General features: G+C 45.9%; 1 protein-coding gene across 3 annotated transcripts in view; it reads right to left on the reverse strand.

The window, feature by feature from the left end:
* The window catches only part of SMARCAL1 (SWI/SNF related, matrix associated, actin dependent regulator of chromatin, subfamily a like 1), a 183,744-nt gene that overhangs the window by 22,298 nt on the left and 143,071 nt on the right, over positions 1-18,375 (reverse strand). For all 3 annotated transcript variants that reach the window (XM_063933956.1, XM_063933957.1, XM_063933958.1), the window contains one exon: positions 980-1,162. In XM_063933956.1, coding sequence (XP_063790026.1) covers positions 980-1,162 — 183 coding nt within the window. The remainder of the gene's footprint in view (positions 1-979; positions 1,163-18,375) is intronic.

Genomic DNA, 18,375 nt, shown 5'->3' on the forward strand with positions numbered 1-18,375 from the left:
GCAGGAATAATAGATGGCAAAACTGGCCTGGTTCTGGCATTTAAATTATTGCTGCTTTGAATCTGCAGCCGAGAACTAGAATCGCGCTTCTTCTGACTACTCGGAACCAATAAAATAACCCCATAGGGTTCAATTTACAACAACATGAGGCTGATTGGGAATGCAGTTCAGCTAATGTACAGAAATGGCAATAGCACACCTACAATTCCAGGAAAGAACAAGAAACAGCAAGAAATATGTAACGAACCATAGACGATTATTTAGCAGTCCTAAAGCGCTGATTTGACATACTCTCATTTATGTTCTTCATAAATAGTACACGATAATTACACAAAGTTAAAGACACTAGTATGGACAATATGTTTGTGTACTGTACATAATAGGATAGTGTTTTCTCTTAATATTGATAAGCAATAACTACGGTATATTTACATCATCCATTGTGACTCAACAAGAGTCCTGCACACCTGCTCTGCTTTAATCAGTTGCTGAACCACATCCCTTTCCTGCTCTGGAAATGCCCAAGCATTACCACAGCTGTCCAGCAAAGGTCCTGGCTATATGTAGGTACCACTCTATCGAGCAAACCGATAATGTACGGGTTGCATGGAAAACCCCTTTAAAAGATACAATGATAAAATAAAGTGGCACCATTAAGACATTTAGTTGTGCACAGATTATATACAGTATTTTAGTTGAAGTATTTACAAATAGTTGGAAATTACCCCCAAATATTACAAGTACATGCAGTTCTACAACTGCCTGAAATGCATTACCCACAAAAGTCCAACTAACCTATATGAAAATTGTGTCTTCATACCCATAATGAGGTTTACAAATAGATCACGAACGTAACAAGTGGCTTCTATGATCCATCTGTATCTGGTGTTTGCTGTATTGACTTGTACAACGTTTCTACATTTTTCAACCACACACTTTGATCTACTTTATTTTTTAGTAACCGACACACAACACTCACCCCAGGATTCCAAAACAACTCGGCAAATACCACCAAGTCTGCAGAGGACAGAGTCAGACCCATGTTAGCAGCTGTGATGGACAACACAGCAACAGAAACCTTATCCGAGAACTGGAATTTCTGGCACAGAGACTGGCGGTCGGCTGATGAAGTGCTGCCGTCAATACGAATAAACCCCACACTCTACAGGAGAAGCAGAATTAGGCAAATTAAGACTGCAATCAGAAATATTATTAATGTATTTGGTCATTTGTCTTATCACTAAAAACCACCATGGGCAGGAAGTAATGGAGTCTGACTTCACCCGACATGTCGGCTGAACTCGGACGTTTTTTTTTTAAAGGGGCAATTAATTACATGGTTTTGCCCTGTACATGACTGCCCATTTAAAAAATTGTCAGAGTTTGGCTGGCATCCTGCATGTCGGGTGATCTCAGACTCCATTACATCTCGCCGCATGTATGGTAAGCATTATGTCTAGCCCTATCTAGGTTAGTTACCTATAAGTGATTTGCAGCTAACTCACCAATAGTAACATTCTTTGTAATACCTTATGGGCTCTACACACAGTGCGATCCCCCGCCGAGCTGCCCGACGGCGGAAACGGCCGACGGGCGATTCGGCGCTGGAGGGGCGTGAAGCTTCTTTACTCCTCCCGTCACCCGGCTCCATAGCAGTGCAGGCAAATATGGACGATCTCGTCCATATTGGCCTGCATGCACAAGCGACGGGGCCGCGCATCGTTCATCGCTGGTGCCTACACACTGAAAGATATGAACGGTATCTCGTTCATTAATGAACGCGATCGTTCATATCTTTCAGTATTATCTGCCAGTGTGTAGCGCCCATTAATCTTATTTTTTAATCTACCCAAGTAAATTTTCATCGGGTTGCAGAAGAAGGGGTAGAGTGTCAGGACTGTTATCCAATATCTGCCTATTATTCTTGGGTAAGTCTTTTCTGGAGCAGCATTGCTGCAGCAATTCCAGAAGTGACCATTGAGGATTGGAGGACAGATAAGTGGAGTACAGATGGGGTAATGTTTCACTTGCTTTCACCAAGGAGTTCAGGGCTTTGGCTTATTGTAGATAGATTGGGGTTTGAGATCAGGAGGAGCAGGGAAGGACACAGTTATGTTACATATCAACACCGATAAAGTTAGAGATGGATGGACAGCCCACTAAAACACTTCCAGCAAATTAGGATATAAACTTGGTACACTGGAAAGAGAGCAAAAGTTGATAGAGTTTAGTAAATAGTTTAGAAGCTGGTATAGGATGTAACGTTTGGAGATTTAGGAGAACAGTATGAGAAAGATTTGGGCGGTACCTCAATAAGCAGTGTGGATGAATACAGAGACAGTGTGCAATATATTCTAGATAGGGAGCAGGGGTTAGTTAAGTAAAATCTCGAGGAGTAGGGGTAGGGGGTTAGAAGAAGAGATAAGGATGTGAAAATAGATATAGGAAATGTATGGTAACAGATAAACAAAATAGGCAAACTAGAATTAATGAGTTTGGAAATTAAGTTCTCCGATAATTATCAAGCGATGGTCGATTGTAAATCACCAGATAATTTTACAAAAATTCCAATATCATTGTATATGACATTGCCCCTCTGCAGCTAAACCAACAACAATGCTGCTGGCTGCATCTAGAGAATATAAGTCCATACATAATTTACGGAAAAGTATTAAAATTTATTATACTAAATGGGGGGAGTGGCTTGGCAGCCATCAGGACAAGTCGTGCCTCACTAGAGCTCTGGCTTGTTCCAGATCATTGGGCCCCTTCAGCCCCTTTACCGCTGCTATTCCACCCCAATTAGTGCCTCTTCCCGTGTCACACCCGTCATCTTGACAGAAATTGTGCTTGCGGAGCCGGGAGAGACCTCCTGTCTCTCTGCAGGTTGCCGTCTTCCCCTCCCCTTCAAGCCGGGGACTCGATTTTGAAGCCGATCCCGGAACCTCAGCCCCGTGGGTGACATGCCCTGCTGAAACTGGGGCGCACGGCCCGCCCGTCCCCGCCTCTCTCCAGGGAGGCCGCTTACTGCCTACCACTGTACCGCCCGGAGGAGCTGCTGATCGCCCGCACAGCGAGAGACGGGAGCTGGCGCCCGCCATTGTAGAAGTCCGGCTCCTTGCTTCTGATGAGGCTCCATCAGACCTGCTGTCTGCTGCCTCCCTGGGACGCCTCCATAGGAGATACGGTGTGGGGATCCGTAGCCCCCTGCTTCCCTGACGCACATCTCTGCAGAGTCCATGTGCTGCTTTGAACGCCACCGGTGAGCCCGCTGGCGGGGAGGTAAGCTGCTGGGGCCTGTTCCTTTCCTCTCCTCTGGAGACGCGTCACAGTGCGGGGACTGTCAATCCACAGCTGGGGGTCTCCCTGTATAATCTGCCCTCCCCTGCCTCTTGCATGCCCATGACTGCCCTGCTGTGTCCAGGAGGGCAAAAACGTACGCATCGACCTAGTGGCTATAAGCTTCAGAGGCACCTATCTGACGCGTCTGGTGACCTGCCCCTTGTGGGTCTCTCTCCAGCTCCTTGTTTGTCGCCCAGAACCCCGGCCTTACCACTTGCGGACCCTCCCCACTACACCTGGAGCACCGGAGTCTGTGTAGCTCTTCTCTACAACTGGGCACGATACGGTCCATTGCTGCACAGATACCTGCTGGCCTCTGCTTATGTGTCATTCTCTGTGCGTGGTGGGGTTCTCCTGGTAATTGCTCTGTGACGGCCCTCCGTGCGAAATGGCTGCCTATTCCTATTACTATTGATCCTTTATCTATGGGTCTCATGCTCTGAACCGGGACCTCTATACCTCATGGGTCGATGACTCATCTACTTGTGTAGTACCCACAGCATACTAGCCGTCGCAATTCTCCTACAGGCCTTCACCTGCGATCTCCCTTTCTGTACTGCGCTGACATAGTCTCTTAACATGCCGACGAGAAGGGGGGGGGTAAACCCCCCAAACGGCCTGCGCCTGTACAATTTCCTAAAACATCTGCCTCGAGTCAAAAATCGTCTCTTATGTCCTCAGCGAGCTCCTTAACGCATTCACGCCTATCTACATCTCCTGCTCTCCATGCATCGGGGGACCCGGGGTTGGACCTGGACCCCAAGCTCCCCTCACCACCCAAACGATGCTCAAAATGTTCTCAGCCTTTCGCTCGGACATCCTGACTGGTGTGGATTCCTCAATTCAAACACCCAGGACTGATCTAGTGAGCATTGCAAGCCGCACTGAACATCTCGAAGATAAAATGCAGGAGCTAGTGACATCTCATAATGATCTACTCACCTCGCATTCTGAGTTGCAAAATGATGTGTCCTCACTTAGTGAAAAGATAGCCGACTTGGAGGACAGATCGAGGAGAAACAATCTCAAGATTAGAGGTGTACCAGACTCGGTAGCTCTGGCAGAACTGAGAGACTAATTAGAGATGAGCGGGTTCGGTTTCTCTGAATCCGAACCCGCCCGAACTTCATGGTTTTTTTCACGGGTCCGAGCAGACTCGGATCCTCCCGCCTTGCTCGGTTAATCCGAGCGCGCCCGAACGTCATCATGACGCTGTCGGATTCTCGCGAGACTCGGATTCTATATAAGGAGCCGCGCGTCGCCGCCATTTTCACACGTGCATTGAGATTGATAGGGAGAGGACGTGGCTGGCGTCCTCTCCATTTAGATTATAAGAGAGAGAGATTTACTGGAGCTTAGGACTAGGAGGAGTACTGTAGAAGTGTAGAGAGTGCAGAGAGTTTACTAGTGAGTGACCACCAGACAGTGCAGTTTATTTAATATATCCGTTCTCTGCCTGAAAAAAGCGATACACACAGTGACTCAGTCACATACCATATCTGTGTGCACTGCTCAGGCTCAGCCCAGTGTGCTGCATCATCTATATATATTATATATCTGTCTGACTGCTCAGCTCACACAGCTTATAATTGTGGGGGAGACTGGGGAGCACTGCAGTGCCAGTTATAGGTTATAGCAGGAGCCAGGAGTACATAATATTATATAGTGAGTGACCACCAGACAGTGCAGTTTATTTAATATATCCGTTCTCTGCCTGAAAAAAGCGATACACACAGTGACTCAGTCACATACCATATCTGTGTGCACTGCTCAGGCTCAGCCCAGTGTGCTGCATCATCTATATATATTATATATCTGTCTGACTGCTCAGCTCACACAGCTTATAATTGTGGGGGAGACTGGGGAGCACTGCAGTGCCAGTTATAGGTTATAGCAGGAGCCAGGAGTACATAATATTATATTAAAATTAAACAGTGCACACTTTTGCTGCAGGAGTGCCACTGCCAGTGTGACTGACCAGTGACCTGACCACACTGACCACCAGTATAGTTAGTAGTATACTTATATTGTGATTGCCTGAAAAAGTTAAACACTCGTCGTGTGACTTCACTTGTGTGTTGTTGTTTTTTTTATTCTATAAAAATAAAACTCATTCTGCTGACAGACAGTGTCCAGCAGGTCCGTCATTATATAATATATAATATATACCTGTCCGGCTGCAGTAGTGATATATATATATTTTTAATATCATTTATCATCCAGTCGCAGCAGACACAGTACGGTAGTTCACGGCTGTGGCTACCTCTGTGTCTGCACTCGGCAGGCAGTCCGTCCATAATTGTATACCACCTAACCGTGGTTTTTTTTTCTTCTTTATACATACATACTACTACGACATCTCTTTATCAACCAGTCTATATTAGCAGCAGACACAGTACAGTACGGTAGTTCACGGCTGTGGCTACCTCTGTGTCTGCACTCGGCAGGCAGTCCGTCCATAATTGTATACCACCTAACCGTTATTTTTTTTTCTTTCTTCTTTATACATACATAGTTACATAGACATCTCTTTATCAACCAGTCTATATTAGCAGCAGACACAGTACAGTACGGTAGTTCACGGCTGTGGCTACCTCTGTGTCTGCACTCGGCAGGCAGTCCGTCCATAATTGTATACCACCTAACCGTGGTTTTTTTTTCTTTCTTCTTTATACATACATAGTTACATAGACATCTCTTTATCAACCAGTCTATATTAGCAGCAGACACAGTACAGTACGGTAGTTCACGGCTGTGGCTACCTCTGTGTCTGCACTCGGCAGGCAGTCCGTCCATAATTGTATACCACCTAACCGTGGTTTTTTTTTCTTTCTTCTTTATACATACATAGTTACATAGACATCTCTTTATCAACCAGTCTATATTAGCAGCAGACACAGTACAGTACGGTAGTTCACGGCTGTGGCTACCTCTGTGTCTGCACTCGGCAGGCAGTCCGTCCATAATTGTATACCACCTAACCGTGGTTTTTTTTTCTTTCTTCTTTATACATACATAGTTACATAGACATCTCTTTATCAACCAGTCTATATTAGCAGCAGACACAGTACAGTACGGTAGTTCACGGCTGTGGCTACCTCTGTGTCTGCACTCGGCAGGCAGTCCGTCCATAATTGTATACCACCTAACCGTGGTTTTTTTTTCTTTCTTCTTTATACATACATACTACTACGACATCTCTTTATCAACCAGTCTATATTATTAGCAGCAGACACAGTACAGTACGGTAGTTCACGGCTGTGGCTACCTCTGTGTCTGCACTCGGCAGGCAGTCCGTCCATAATTGTATACCACCTAACCGTGGTTTTTTTTTCTTTCTTCTTTATACATACATAGTTACATAGACATCTCTTTATCAACCAGTCTATATTAGCAGCAGACACAGTACAGTACGGTAGTTCACGGCTGTGGCTACCTCTGTGTCTGCACTCGGCAGGCAGTCCATAATTGTATACTAGTATCCATCTCCATTGTTTACCTGAGGTGCCTTTTAGTTGTGCCTATTAAAATATGGAGAACAAAAATGTTGAGGTTCCAAAATTAGGGAAAGATCAAGATCCACTTCCACCTCGTGCTGAAGCTGCTGCCACTAGTCATGGCCGAGACGATGAAATGCCAGCAACGTCGTCTGCCAAGGCCGATGCCCAATGTCATAGTACAGAGCATGTCAAATCCAAAACACCAAATATCAGAAAAAAAAGGACTCCAAAACCTAAAATAAAATTGTCGGAGGAGAAGCGTAAACTTGCCAATATGCCATTTACGACACGGAGTGGCAAGGAACGGCTGAGGCCCTGGCCTATGTTCATGGCTAGTGGTTCAGCTTCACATGAGGATGGAAGCACTCAGCCTCTCGCTAGAAAAATGAAAAGACTCAAGCTGGCAAAAGCAGCACAGCAAAGAACTGTGCATTCTTCGAAATCCCAAATCCACAAGGAGAGTCCAATTGTGTCGGTTGCGATGCCTGACCTTCCCAACACTGGACGTGAAGACCATGCGCCTTCCACCATTTGCACGCCCCCTGCAAGTGCTGGAAGGAGCACCCGCAGTCCAGTTCCTGATAGTCAGATTGAAGATGTCAGTGTTGAAGTACACCAGGATGAGGAGGATATGGGTGTTGCTGGCGCTGGGGAGGAAATTGACCAGGAGGATTCTGATGGTGAGGTGGTTTGTTTAAGTCAGGCACCCGGGGAGACACCTGTTGTCCGTGGGAGGAATATGGCCGTTGACATGCCAGGTGAAAATACCAAAAAAATCAGCTCTTCGGTGTGGAGGTATTTCAACAGAAATGCGGACAACAGGTGTCAAGCCGTGTGTTCCCTTTGTCAAGCTGTAATAAGTAGGGGTAAGGACGTTAACCACCTCGGAACATCCTCCCTTATACGTCACCTGCAGCGCATTCATAATAAGTCAGTGACAAGTTCAAAAACTTTGGGTGACAGCGGAAGCAGTCCACTGACCAGTAAATCCCTTCCTCTTGTAACCAAGCTCACGCAAACCACCCCACCAACTCCCTCAGTGTCAATTTCCTCCTTCCCCAGGAATGCCAATAGTCCTGCAGGCCATGTCACTGGCAATTCTGACGATTCCTCTCCTGCCTGGGATTCCTCCGATGCATCCTTGCGTGTAACGCCTACTGCTGCTGGCGCTGCTGTTGTTGCTGCTGGGAGTCGATGGTCATCCCAGAGGGGAAGTCGTAAGCCCACTTGTACTACTTCCAGTAAGCAATTGACTGTTCAACAGTCCTTTGCGAGGAAGATGAAATATCACAGCAGTCATCCTGCTGCAAAGCGGATAACTGAGGCCTTGACAACTATGTTGGTGTTAGACGTGCGTCCGGTATCCGCCGTTAGTTCACAGGGAACTAGACAATTTATTGAGGCAGTGTGCCCCCGTTACCAAATACCATCTAGGTTCCACTTCTCTAGGCAGGCGATACCGAGAATGTACACGGACGTCAGAAAAAGACTCACCAGTGTCCTAAAAAATGCAGTTGTACCCAATGTCCACTTAACCACGGACATGTGGACAAGTGGAGCAGGGCAGGGTCAGGACTATATGACTGTGACAGCCCACTGGGTAGATGTATGGACTCCCGCCGCAAGAACAGCAGCGGCGGCACCAGTAGCAGCATCTCGCAAACGCCAACTCTTTCCTAGGCAGGCTACGCTTTGTATCACCGCTTTCCAGAATACGCACACAGCTGAAAACCTCTTACGGCAACTGAGGAAGATCATCGCGGAATGGCTTACCCCAATTGGACTCTCCTGTGGATTTGTGGCATCGGACAACGCCAGCAATATTGTGTGTGCATTAAATATGGGCAAATTCCAGCACGTCCCATGTTTTGCACATACCTTGAATTTGGTGGTGCAGAATTTTTTAAAAAACGACAGGGGCGTGCAAGAGATGCTGTCGGTGGCCAGAAGAATTGCGGGACACTTTCGGCGTACAGGCACCACGTACAGAAGACTGGAGCACCACCAAAAACTACTGAACCTGCCCTGCCATCATCTGAAGCAAGAAGTGGTAACGAGGTGGAATTCAACCCTCTATATGCTTCAGAGGTTGGAGGAGCAGCAAAAGGCCATTCAAGCCTATACAATTGAGCACGATATAGGAGGTGGAATGCACCTGTCTCAAGCGCAGTGGAGAATGATTTCAACGTTGTGCAAGGTTCTGATGCCCTTTGAACTTGCCACACGTGAAGTCAGTTCAGACACTGCCAGCCTGAGTCAGGTCATTCCCCTCATCAGGCTTTTGCAGAAGAAGCTGGAGACATTGAAGGAGGAGCTAACACGGAGCGATTCCGCTAGGCATGTGGGACTTGTGGATGGAGCCCTTAATTCGCTTAACAAGGATTCACGGGTGGTCAATCTGTTGAAATCAGAGCACTACATTTTGGCCACCGTGCTCGATCCTAGATTTAAAGCCTACCTTGGATCTCTCTTTCCGGCAGACACAAGTCTGCTGGGGTTGAAAGACCTGCTGGTGACAAAATTGTCAAGTCAAGCGGAACGCGACCTGTCAACATCTCCTCCTTCACATTCTCCCGCAACTGGGGGTGCGAGGAAAAGGCTCAGAATTCCGAGCCCACCCGCTGGCGGTGATGCAGGGCAGTCTGGAGCGACTGCTGATGCTGACATCTGGTCCGGACTGAAGGACCTGACAACGATTACGGACATGTCGTCTACTGTCACTGCATATGATTCTCTCAACATTGATAGAATGGTGGAGGATTATATGAGTGACCGCATCCAAGTAGGCACGTCACACAGTCCGTACTTATACTGGCAGGAAAAAGAGGCAATTTGGAGGCCCTTGCACAAACTGGCTTTATTCTACCTAAGTTGCCCTCCCACAAGTGTGTACTCCGAAAGAGTGTTTAGTGCCGCCGCTCACCTTGTCAGCAATCGGCGTACGAGGTTACATCCAGAAAATGTGGAGAAGATGATGTTCATTAAAATGAATTATAATCAATTCCTCCGCGGAGACATTGACCAGCAGCAATTGCCTCCACAAAGTACACAGGGAGCTGAGATGGTGGATTCCAGTGGGGACGAATTGATAATCTGTGAGGAGGGGGATGTACACGGTGATATATCGGAGGGTGATGATGAGGTGGACATCTTGCCTCTGTAGAGCCAGTTTGTGCAAGGAGAGATTAATTGCTTCTTTTTTGGGGGGGGTCCAAACCAACCCGTCATATCAGTCACAGTCGTGTGGCAGACCCTGTCACTGAAATGATGGGTTGGTTAAAGTGTGCATGTCCTGTTTTGTTTATACAACATAAGGGTGGGTGGGAGGGCCCAAGGACAATTCCATCTTGCACCTCTTTTTTCTTTTCTTTTTCTTTGCATCATGTGCTGATTGGGGAGGGTTTTTTGGAAGGGACATCCTGCGTGACACTGCAGTGCCACTCCTAAATGGGCCCGGTGTTTGTGTCGGCCACTAGGGTCGCTAATCTTACTCACACAGTCAGCTACCTCATTGCGCCTCTTTTTTTCTTTGCGTCATGTGCTGTTTGGGGAGGGTTTTTTGGAAGGGACATCCTGCGTGACACTGCAGTGCCACTCCTAGATGGGCCCGGTGTTTGTGTCGGCCACTAGGGTCGCTAATCTTACTCACACAGCTACCTCATTGCGCCTCTTTTTTTCTTTGCGTCATGTGCTGTTTGGGGAGGGTTTTTTGGAAGGGCCATCCTGCGTGACACTGCAGTGCCACTCCTAGATGGGCCCGGTGTTTGTGTCGGCCACTAGGGTCGCTAATCTTACTCACACAGCTACCTCATTGCGCCTCTTTTTTTCTTTGCGTCATGTGCTGTTTGGGGAGGGTTTTTTGGAAGGGACATCCTGCGTGACACTGCAGTGCCACTCCTAGATGGGCCCGGTGTTTGTGTCGGCCACTAGGGTCGCTTATCTTACTCACACAGCGACCTCGGTGCAAATTTTAGGACTAAAAATAATATTGTGAGGTGTGAGGTATTCAGAATAGACTGAAAATGAGTGTAAATTATGGTTTTTGAGGTTAATAATACTTTGGGATCAAAATGACCCCCAAATTCTATGATTTAAGCTGTTTTTTTAGTGTTTTTTGAAAAAAACACCCGAATCCAAAACACACCCGAATCCGACAAAAAAAATTCGGTGAGCTTTTGCCAAAACGCGTTCGAACCCAAAACACGGCCGCGGAACGGAACCCAAAACCAAAACACAAAACCCGAAAAATTTCAGGCGCTCATCTCTAGAGACTATATTACCAAATTGTTCCAGAAGCTTCTCCCAACAGCGTCAGCACAAGATTTGCTTATTGACCGTGTCCACTGCTTACCCAAACCGCGTGGTGGTTTCTCGCCTAGTTTCCAGAGGGACATTTTGTTGAGAGTCCACTTCTTTCACATTAAGGAAGATATCCTCAGGGCCGCCAGACAGGCGGAAGATTCTGACACTACGGGTAGCTTGCAAATATACCCTGACCTATCTCAATTCACCCTGGACAAGAGACGGGCATTCCGCCCAATTACGACCGCTCTCAGGGACAACAACATCCAATATAGATGGGGATTCCCGGTCAAGCCGATTGTCAGATACAGTATGACTCTTCCTCCTACATAATCTCCACATTTGAAGCCGGAGTGAAGTTGCTAGGCGACTGGGACATTCGTATTCCACATTCTAAGGCTGCTTCACCAGCTCCTGTGTCGGGCACCTGAAACCTATCGTCAATGTGTTGTTTGCTTTCTTTTGATTGATATTCTGAGTGCATTCAGTGGTCCAGATACTTTCCATAGAGACCTTATGTTAAATATATGCTGGTACCATTGTTTGTACTCAGATTTAGCATTTCTGTGTTATCGGTTCCCACTGGCTTTTTTTTTTAAGTTCCCATGGTTGTTTGTTTGCTTTAGACACTACGCCCGGTGCTGATTTCACGGTTACCTTTTCCTATTGGCTATTACACTTCTGTGGGTCAGTTCGTGATCCTGGGCACAACTGTTGTATTATATGACGCATTACCCACTAGCACGTGCCTCAGTTGACCGAGCTGACTAGCGTGCTGTGCTAGTTGCTTTTGCTAGTTATGTTTTCCTCTAATTAGTGGTTCCATGGTTTGAGTGAGACCCTTTAGAGCCCACTCCCCCAATGGTTTTTGTTTTGCCACCATGTTTTTTCTGTGGCAAACAATGTGGCCCTGAATGCAGGGCTTTTTCTGTGCTTTTTTTTTCCTCTTCTCTGATTTCCTCTCTTCTGCGCCTCCCTCTCTCTCCCCTTCCCCCTCTGTTCTTGTCTCTCCCTGTGAAGTCCAATTCCATTTCCGACTCTACTACGATTGAACTTGATCACCTAATCCTTCCTAGTGGTTAAGTTTTACTCTTTGAATGTACATGGCCTGAACTCCCCTTGTAAAAGATGCCAAGCCTTAGAAACCTTTCATAAGGAAAGGGCTGGAGTTGTTAGCCTCCAAGAAACACACTTCCTAGCCTCTGCCCCTCCTACTCTCCACAATCTTCGCTACCCGGTACGTTACTTTGCAAATGAACCCTTTAAGAGAAACGGAGTAGCTATTTTATTCCACAACACTATCCATTTTAACTTGTACTCTCAATTTTCAGATAGGAAAGGGAGGTATTTGATTCTAGTGGGGAAGTGTGAGGGTGTTGAGATTACGCTTGTCTCCCTATACGCCCCAAATACTAATCAAATCCCTTTCTTGCGCAAGTTATTTACCACCATGCATAAGGTTCAGAAGAGTAGACTGGTTGTTATGGGAGATTTCAACCTGGTTCCCGATGAGAAGCTTGATAAAACCTCTCCCCCCTCACAGTCCCCTACGAGGGTCTCGTTCCCAGTCTCACTTAGGCCGTTTACGTTTGGCGTTTGATCTGTATGATTTTTGGCGCGTACAGTCCACTACGGTTAAAGATTACACTTTTTTCTCCCATGTCCACAACTCATACTCCCGCATCGACCTGATTGTAGTAGATAAGTGGCCTTTATAACGTTCATCTAAGTCGACCATCTCTCCAGTTACTTGGTCAGACCATGCAGCAGTGACATGGTCATGGAAAAACAATCCAGTTCTTTACTAGACCCTGGAGATTACCGGAGTATATCTTGAAGTCTCCAGAGGCTTCTTCTGATATCGCAGATGCCCTATCTTTGTACCTAGCAACTAACTCCCCTTTGGATAAGTCTATTCCTGCGCACTGGTGTGCCTTAAAGGCGGTTCTGCGTGGTGTCATTATCCAAACGGGGGCTAGATTGAAGAAACAATACTTGACTCAGCAGGAAGCGTTGGAGACGCATCTGCTTCAAGCTGAATCTCTCAATAGATCTCAACCCTCATGCCATTTGAAACGGGAAATAGTTTCAATTAGGAACCAGCTTCAGAAATAGTTTTTAAGTCGCATGCAACATGCCTACGCTAAACTTCAACAGAAATACTATTCCTTGGGTAATAAATCTGGTAAATTCTTAGCTCACAAATTAAGATTACGTCAAACTAGAAACAGGATTAAATTCATTCAGACTCCTGACAGGCGTAAAATGTAAAATCCGTCTGACATAGCGAATGCCTTTGCTAACTTTTATACCAACCTGTATAATTTAGCCTTAGATCCCGATACTACCCAACCCACCCCCCTCCTTGATCTCCTCCTTTTTAGACGACTTGCAATTTCCTCAGCTATCCTTCAGTGAGGTGGACTCTCTTAGTGTGCCCTGGTCCACGGAGGAAATAGCATTAGTTATTAAATCCTTGCCATCAGCGAAGGCCTCTGGTCCGGATGGATTTACTAACTCCTTCTACCAACAATACGCCTTAGATCTCATTCCGTCACTTTCTGCCCTATATAACCATGCTACTGAGTGCGGTTCTCTGTTACAATCCCCAAACCTGGAAAAGATCCATCTTTCTATCAGAATTATAGACCAATCGCTCTGCTTAACATGGATCTAAAAAAAAATGCCAAACTTATTGCAAATAGGCTTTCTCCCCTTATCCTGGGTTTGGTCCATCCGGACCAGGTAGGCTTTGTAGGAGGACGACAGGCATCAGATAATACGAGGAGAGTTTTTGACCTTGACGAATATATCTCTCATAGGGGGGTATAGGCAATCTTCCTTTCCCTAGACGCTGAGAAAGTGTTTGTTAGGTTACATTGGGGCTTTCTCTATAATCCTTTGTCCAAATTCGGTTTACGGGGCCCCATCCTGTCCTCAATTTCAGCGCTGTATAGTTCCCCTACTGCTGTTGTGTTTAGTAACAGTTTCTCCTCCTCTCCCTTTAAAATTTCTAACGGGACCAGACAAGGGTGCCCTTTGTCTCCCCTTATGTATATTTTAGCAATAGAACCCCTTGCACTGGCGATACGCCAATCCTCCGCTTTCCCGGGTATAAATGTGGGGTCATCTCTCCATAAGATTGGTCTGTTTGCTGACGACGTCCTCCTATTCGTAACAAAACCTGTAACTGTATTGCCGATCCTCCATGAGATTATAGACCGCTTCAGCGGAGCGTCATTTTATAAGCTGAACACGTCCAAAACTGAGGCTTTTCCGTTTAATTTGGACTTAGAGAAGCTTTCCGCTCTTCAACTCCGCTATAAATATAACTGGAAGAAAGACTTTCTTATCTATCTTGGTATCAATATCCATAATTCCCTATCTACAGTAACGGAAATTAACTATACTCCAATGTTGTCCCAGTTAGACTCTTTATGTAAATCATGGTTCAGTCTGGAGATATCTTGGTTGGGCAGAATTGCTTCCTTTAAAATGTCGATCTTGCCACGGCTAACGTATCTTTCCGAGCAATCCCCTATATAGTTCCCCTGAGAATTATAGGTCGAATCCACTCATTCATTTTGAATTATATCTGGAAGAAAAAAAAAACCCGAATTGCATATAGGCGCTTAACTAGACCGAGGAAGTTTGAGGCTCTGGAAGTACCGAATTTAAGGAAATATCAATTTGCTTGTATAGTGGCCCAATTAAGTGACTGGTCTCTCCCTATGGGCAGGAAACAGTGGGTGGATTTAGAGAGACAACTGTACACCCGCACTCCCTTGATCGATCTACTGTGGATCCCGACCCAACAGAGACCTCCCTCACCTGTCACCACACGTGCTATCGTTGACTCCCTCACTGCGTGGGATTCCCTAGTGGTTTCCTCTAAATCTGTCTCTACCTTCCCGAAAGCTTTCCCTACTTGCTCTCTCGAGATTGGTTCCAGACCTACATCTTATTAAGTGGATTTCCTGTGGTATTGATACCATCTCTGAGTTGGTAGACAGCATAGCGATTACTCCGTTTGGTGTTTTGCACCGGCAATACCATCTCCCCGCTGGAGAATTGTTTTCATATAATCGTATTGTACAGTACATTGGCTATCTTGCTCCTTCCGATCCTCAGGTCCAATACTCTTGCCTTCTCCCACTATACTGACGAAACTTGCTCTGGGTAATTGCAAAGGTTCCATTAAGTTTTGGTACTCTAGTGTACAGGAGGTTGAGTGGGGGGTAAAATCTACCATACAACTTAAATGGGAGATGGACTTAAGCTGCTCCTTTTCCCAGCAGCAATGGGAGTCAATATTTCTCTCATCTCATAAGATGTCTAAATGTACCAACCACATAGAAACGCATTTTAAATTATTGCATGGTCTCTACTTTACCCCTGTCAAACTACACAAAATTTGGCCTACGGTTTCCAATTTATGTTGGAGGAATTGCTCAGAGTTAGCTGACACTTTTCATATATTTTGGTCATGCCCGAGAATACGCCAGCTGTGGAGGGAGGTATTTGCATTGGCCTCTACTGTTCTCCATACTTCTCTTCGGGAATTGCCCACATTGGCGCCATTCCATATTTACCCAAATGATATCGCATATGGGGATCGCTATGTTCTAGGTCATATTTTAATTGCTACCAGGGCTGCGATAGCGCAAGATTGGAAGAACCCTTCCCCACCCTCACTCCTTAAAATTATTCGGAAGATACATCATTCTTTTCAGATGGAGACCATGGGTCTACCATATTCCTCTAGATCTAATTCCCCGCTGGTTAAATGGTCCCGTTGGCAAGAGTATTCGACTTCAATTGACGGGGCTAATCTGTTATTTGAATCAGATTAATTATCTAAATGGGGGAATACCTGTGTTTATATGTATTGAGACATATGTTTACAGCCCTATCCTGCCCTCCAGATTTGCTTCTTTTATGATTGCACCATATTGTTTTTGTATGTTTTCTATTTATATTTACGTCTGTGTTTTTGTTACTTGGACTTAGTTCTCCCCCCCCTCCTCTCCCCTATGTCCTCCTCCTTCTTTCTGTACCCCTTTCCCCCTTCCGTATTAAACGGAACAAAACGTCTAATAAAAATGATCATGATAAAAAAAAAAAAACAATTATTATACTAAATGATATATGGATGTTTTTCCCATGTGTTTGTAATAAATATAATAAATGTTAACAATGTTATCTATCTATCTACATAAAAATGGATGTATGTGTGTATTGTGTATATACACCAAACTTGGTACACGTATGATTTACAATCTGGAAAAAAATACTGTGGGAGTAAGACACCCCTAGCCGCCCAAGGGGTCGCAGAGATGAATAGTGACACTCCTGATGCCGTTTAAACCCAAGTTCAGCCCCCATCAGAATGGGGGGTGAGTAGGGGGAAAAAATAAAATGTCCAAAATGACCGATATTAGTGTCAAATCCATAGTTTTCGGGCTCGCAAAACTGATCGCGTTTTGAAAATTGATATGCTTCTTAAACTGTCCGTTAACATACAGAATATGTATCTTCACGCTAATTCTTTTAGGTGTTGGGTAGTGAACTTAAACTTGAAGATGGTCATAATGAAAATAGTCTTATTTCGTTACGAATTCCACGCGGGCGAAGCTGCGGGCAAAAACCTAGATATTTATAAAAAGACGCATATCAGCAATTTAACACATAACAAATCTAAAATTAGAGGAAACATATCAGCACCAACATAGACAGCAAATGCAATCCACACATCCCTGATGGGATGAGATCAAAATATAGTCAGCCAGGATCCCGCAGTCAGAAGACAGACAATGCGTAGAGCACGAACAACGTCCAGGAGGGCCAATGAAGAAGCATCTGTGGAAATTGACTCCCGCGGAAAAGCAGGAAGTACAATGTCTTGGTTAAGATAAAACGCAGACAATACTTTTGTTGAAAGGAAAAGCATCCAATTCGGAAACCCTTTAGCCGAAAGTAATTGCCAGACGAAAGATGACCTTCAAAGTGAAGGTCTGAACTGCCGTAATGTAAGCTAACCGTCCTTGGAAAAGGACCGACAAGATTGAAACCTGCCCCTTGACGGATGACAGATGAAGGCACTTAGATGGGTTGGCATCGGGATCCCGGCATTCGGGATGCCGGCAGTTAGAATACAGACAGTTGCATACCAACACTTAGGATCCTGACACCTAACCCTCCCCCCCCCCCCCCCCGCAACCTTTCCCTATTCCTCCCACCCTGCAGTCCAAACCTAACCGCCACCTGTGGCTTACCTAGCTACAGAGTTGGCAGTCCTTCGTTTGGGATTCCAGCGCCGGCATTGCGATCACTACTGGGGTGCCGGCGTCTGTATTCCGACTGACGGAATCCTGACCGAATACCCCTTAGATAATCCATCCTGAAGAAAAGACAAAAGGCGAGGAAAACGGAACACTGCCGCCGATAGCTGTTTACGCTCACACCAGGAGATATATAACTTCCAAACATGATGGTATATTTTGGAAGTAACTGGCTTGCAAGCTTGTTGCATAGCCTCAACTACGGCCCTGGAAAACACCTTTTCTCTCAAAATCTGGGGGCGAAGGAGGTCTGGACGCAGAGGCAGATGGTACGGATCTTCTGCTACCATGACTTGAAGTAAGGCGTACCACTGATGACGAGTCCAATCCGGGGAGATCGGAATGATCGGGAGAGCCTCTCGTCTGATTTGCTATAGAACTCGAGGAAGCATTGACAGAGGTTGGAGGAAATACACCAGACAGAAATTCCAAGAAGCGGTCATGGCGGCCACAAAAGATGCTTGAGGAACTCATGTATGAGAGTCGTACCTCGGAAGTTTTCTATTTAGGCAAAAAGCTATTAGATCAATGGGGGTCATTCAGACCTGATCGCACGCTAGCTTTTTTCGCTGCGCTGCGATCAGGTCAGAACTGCGCATGCGTATGCATCGCATTGTGCAGGCGCGTCACTTGGGTACACAGCGGTTCGTTGCTGTGCGATGGGTTTTACGAAGAATCCATTCGCACAGCCAATCACACGAAGACTGACAGAAAGAAGGCGTTTGTGGGTGTCAACTGACCGTTTTCTGGGAGTGGTTGGAAAAACGCAGGCGTGTCCAAGCGTTTGCAGGGCGGGTGTCTGACGTCAATTCCGGTCCCGGACAGACTGAAGTGATCGCAGCAGCTGAGTAAGATCTTTTTGTACTACTCGGCTGCACATGCATTCGCAC

This window comes from Pseudophryne corroboree, chromosome 7 (genome assembly GCF_028390025.1).
Source record: "Pseudophryne corroboree isolate aPseCor3 chromosome 7, aPseCor3.hap2, whole genome shotgun sequence".
Classification (NCBI taxonomy): Eukaryota; Metazoa; Chordata; class Amphibia; order Anura; family Myobatrachidae; genus Pseudophryne; species Pseudophryne corroboree.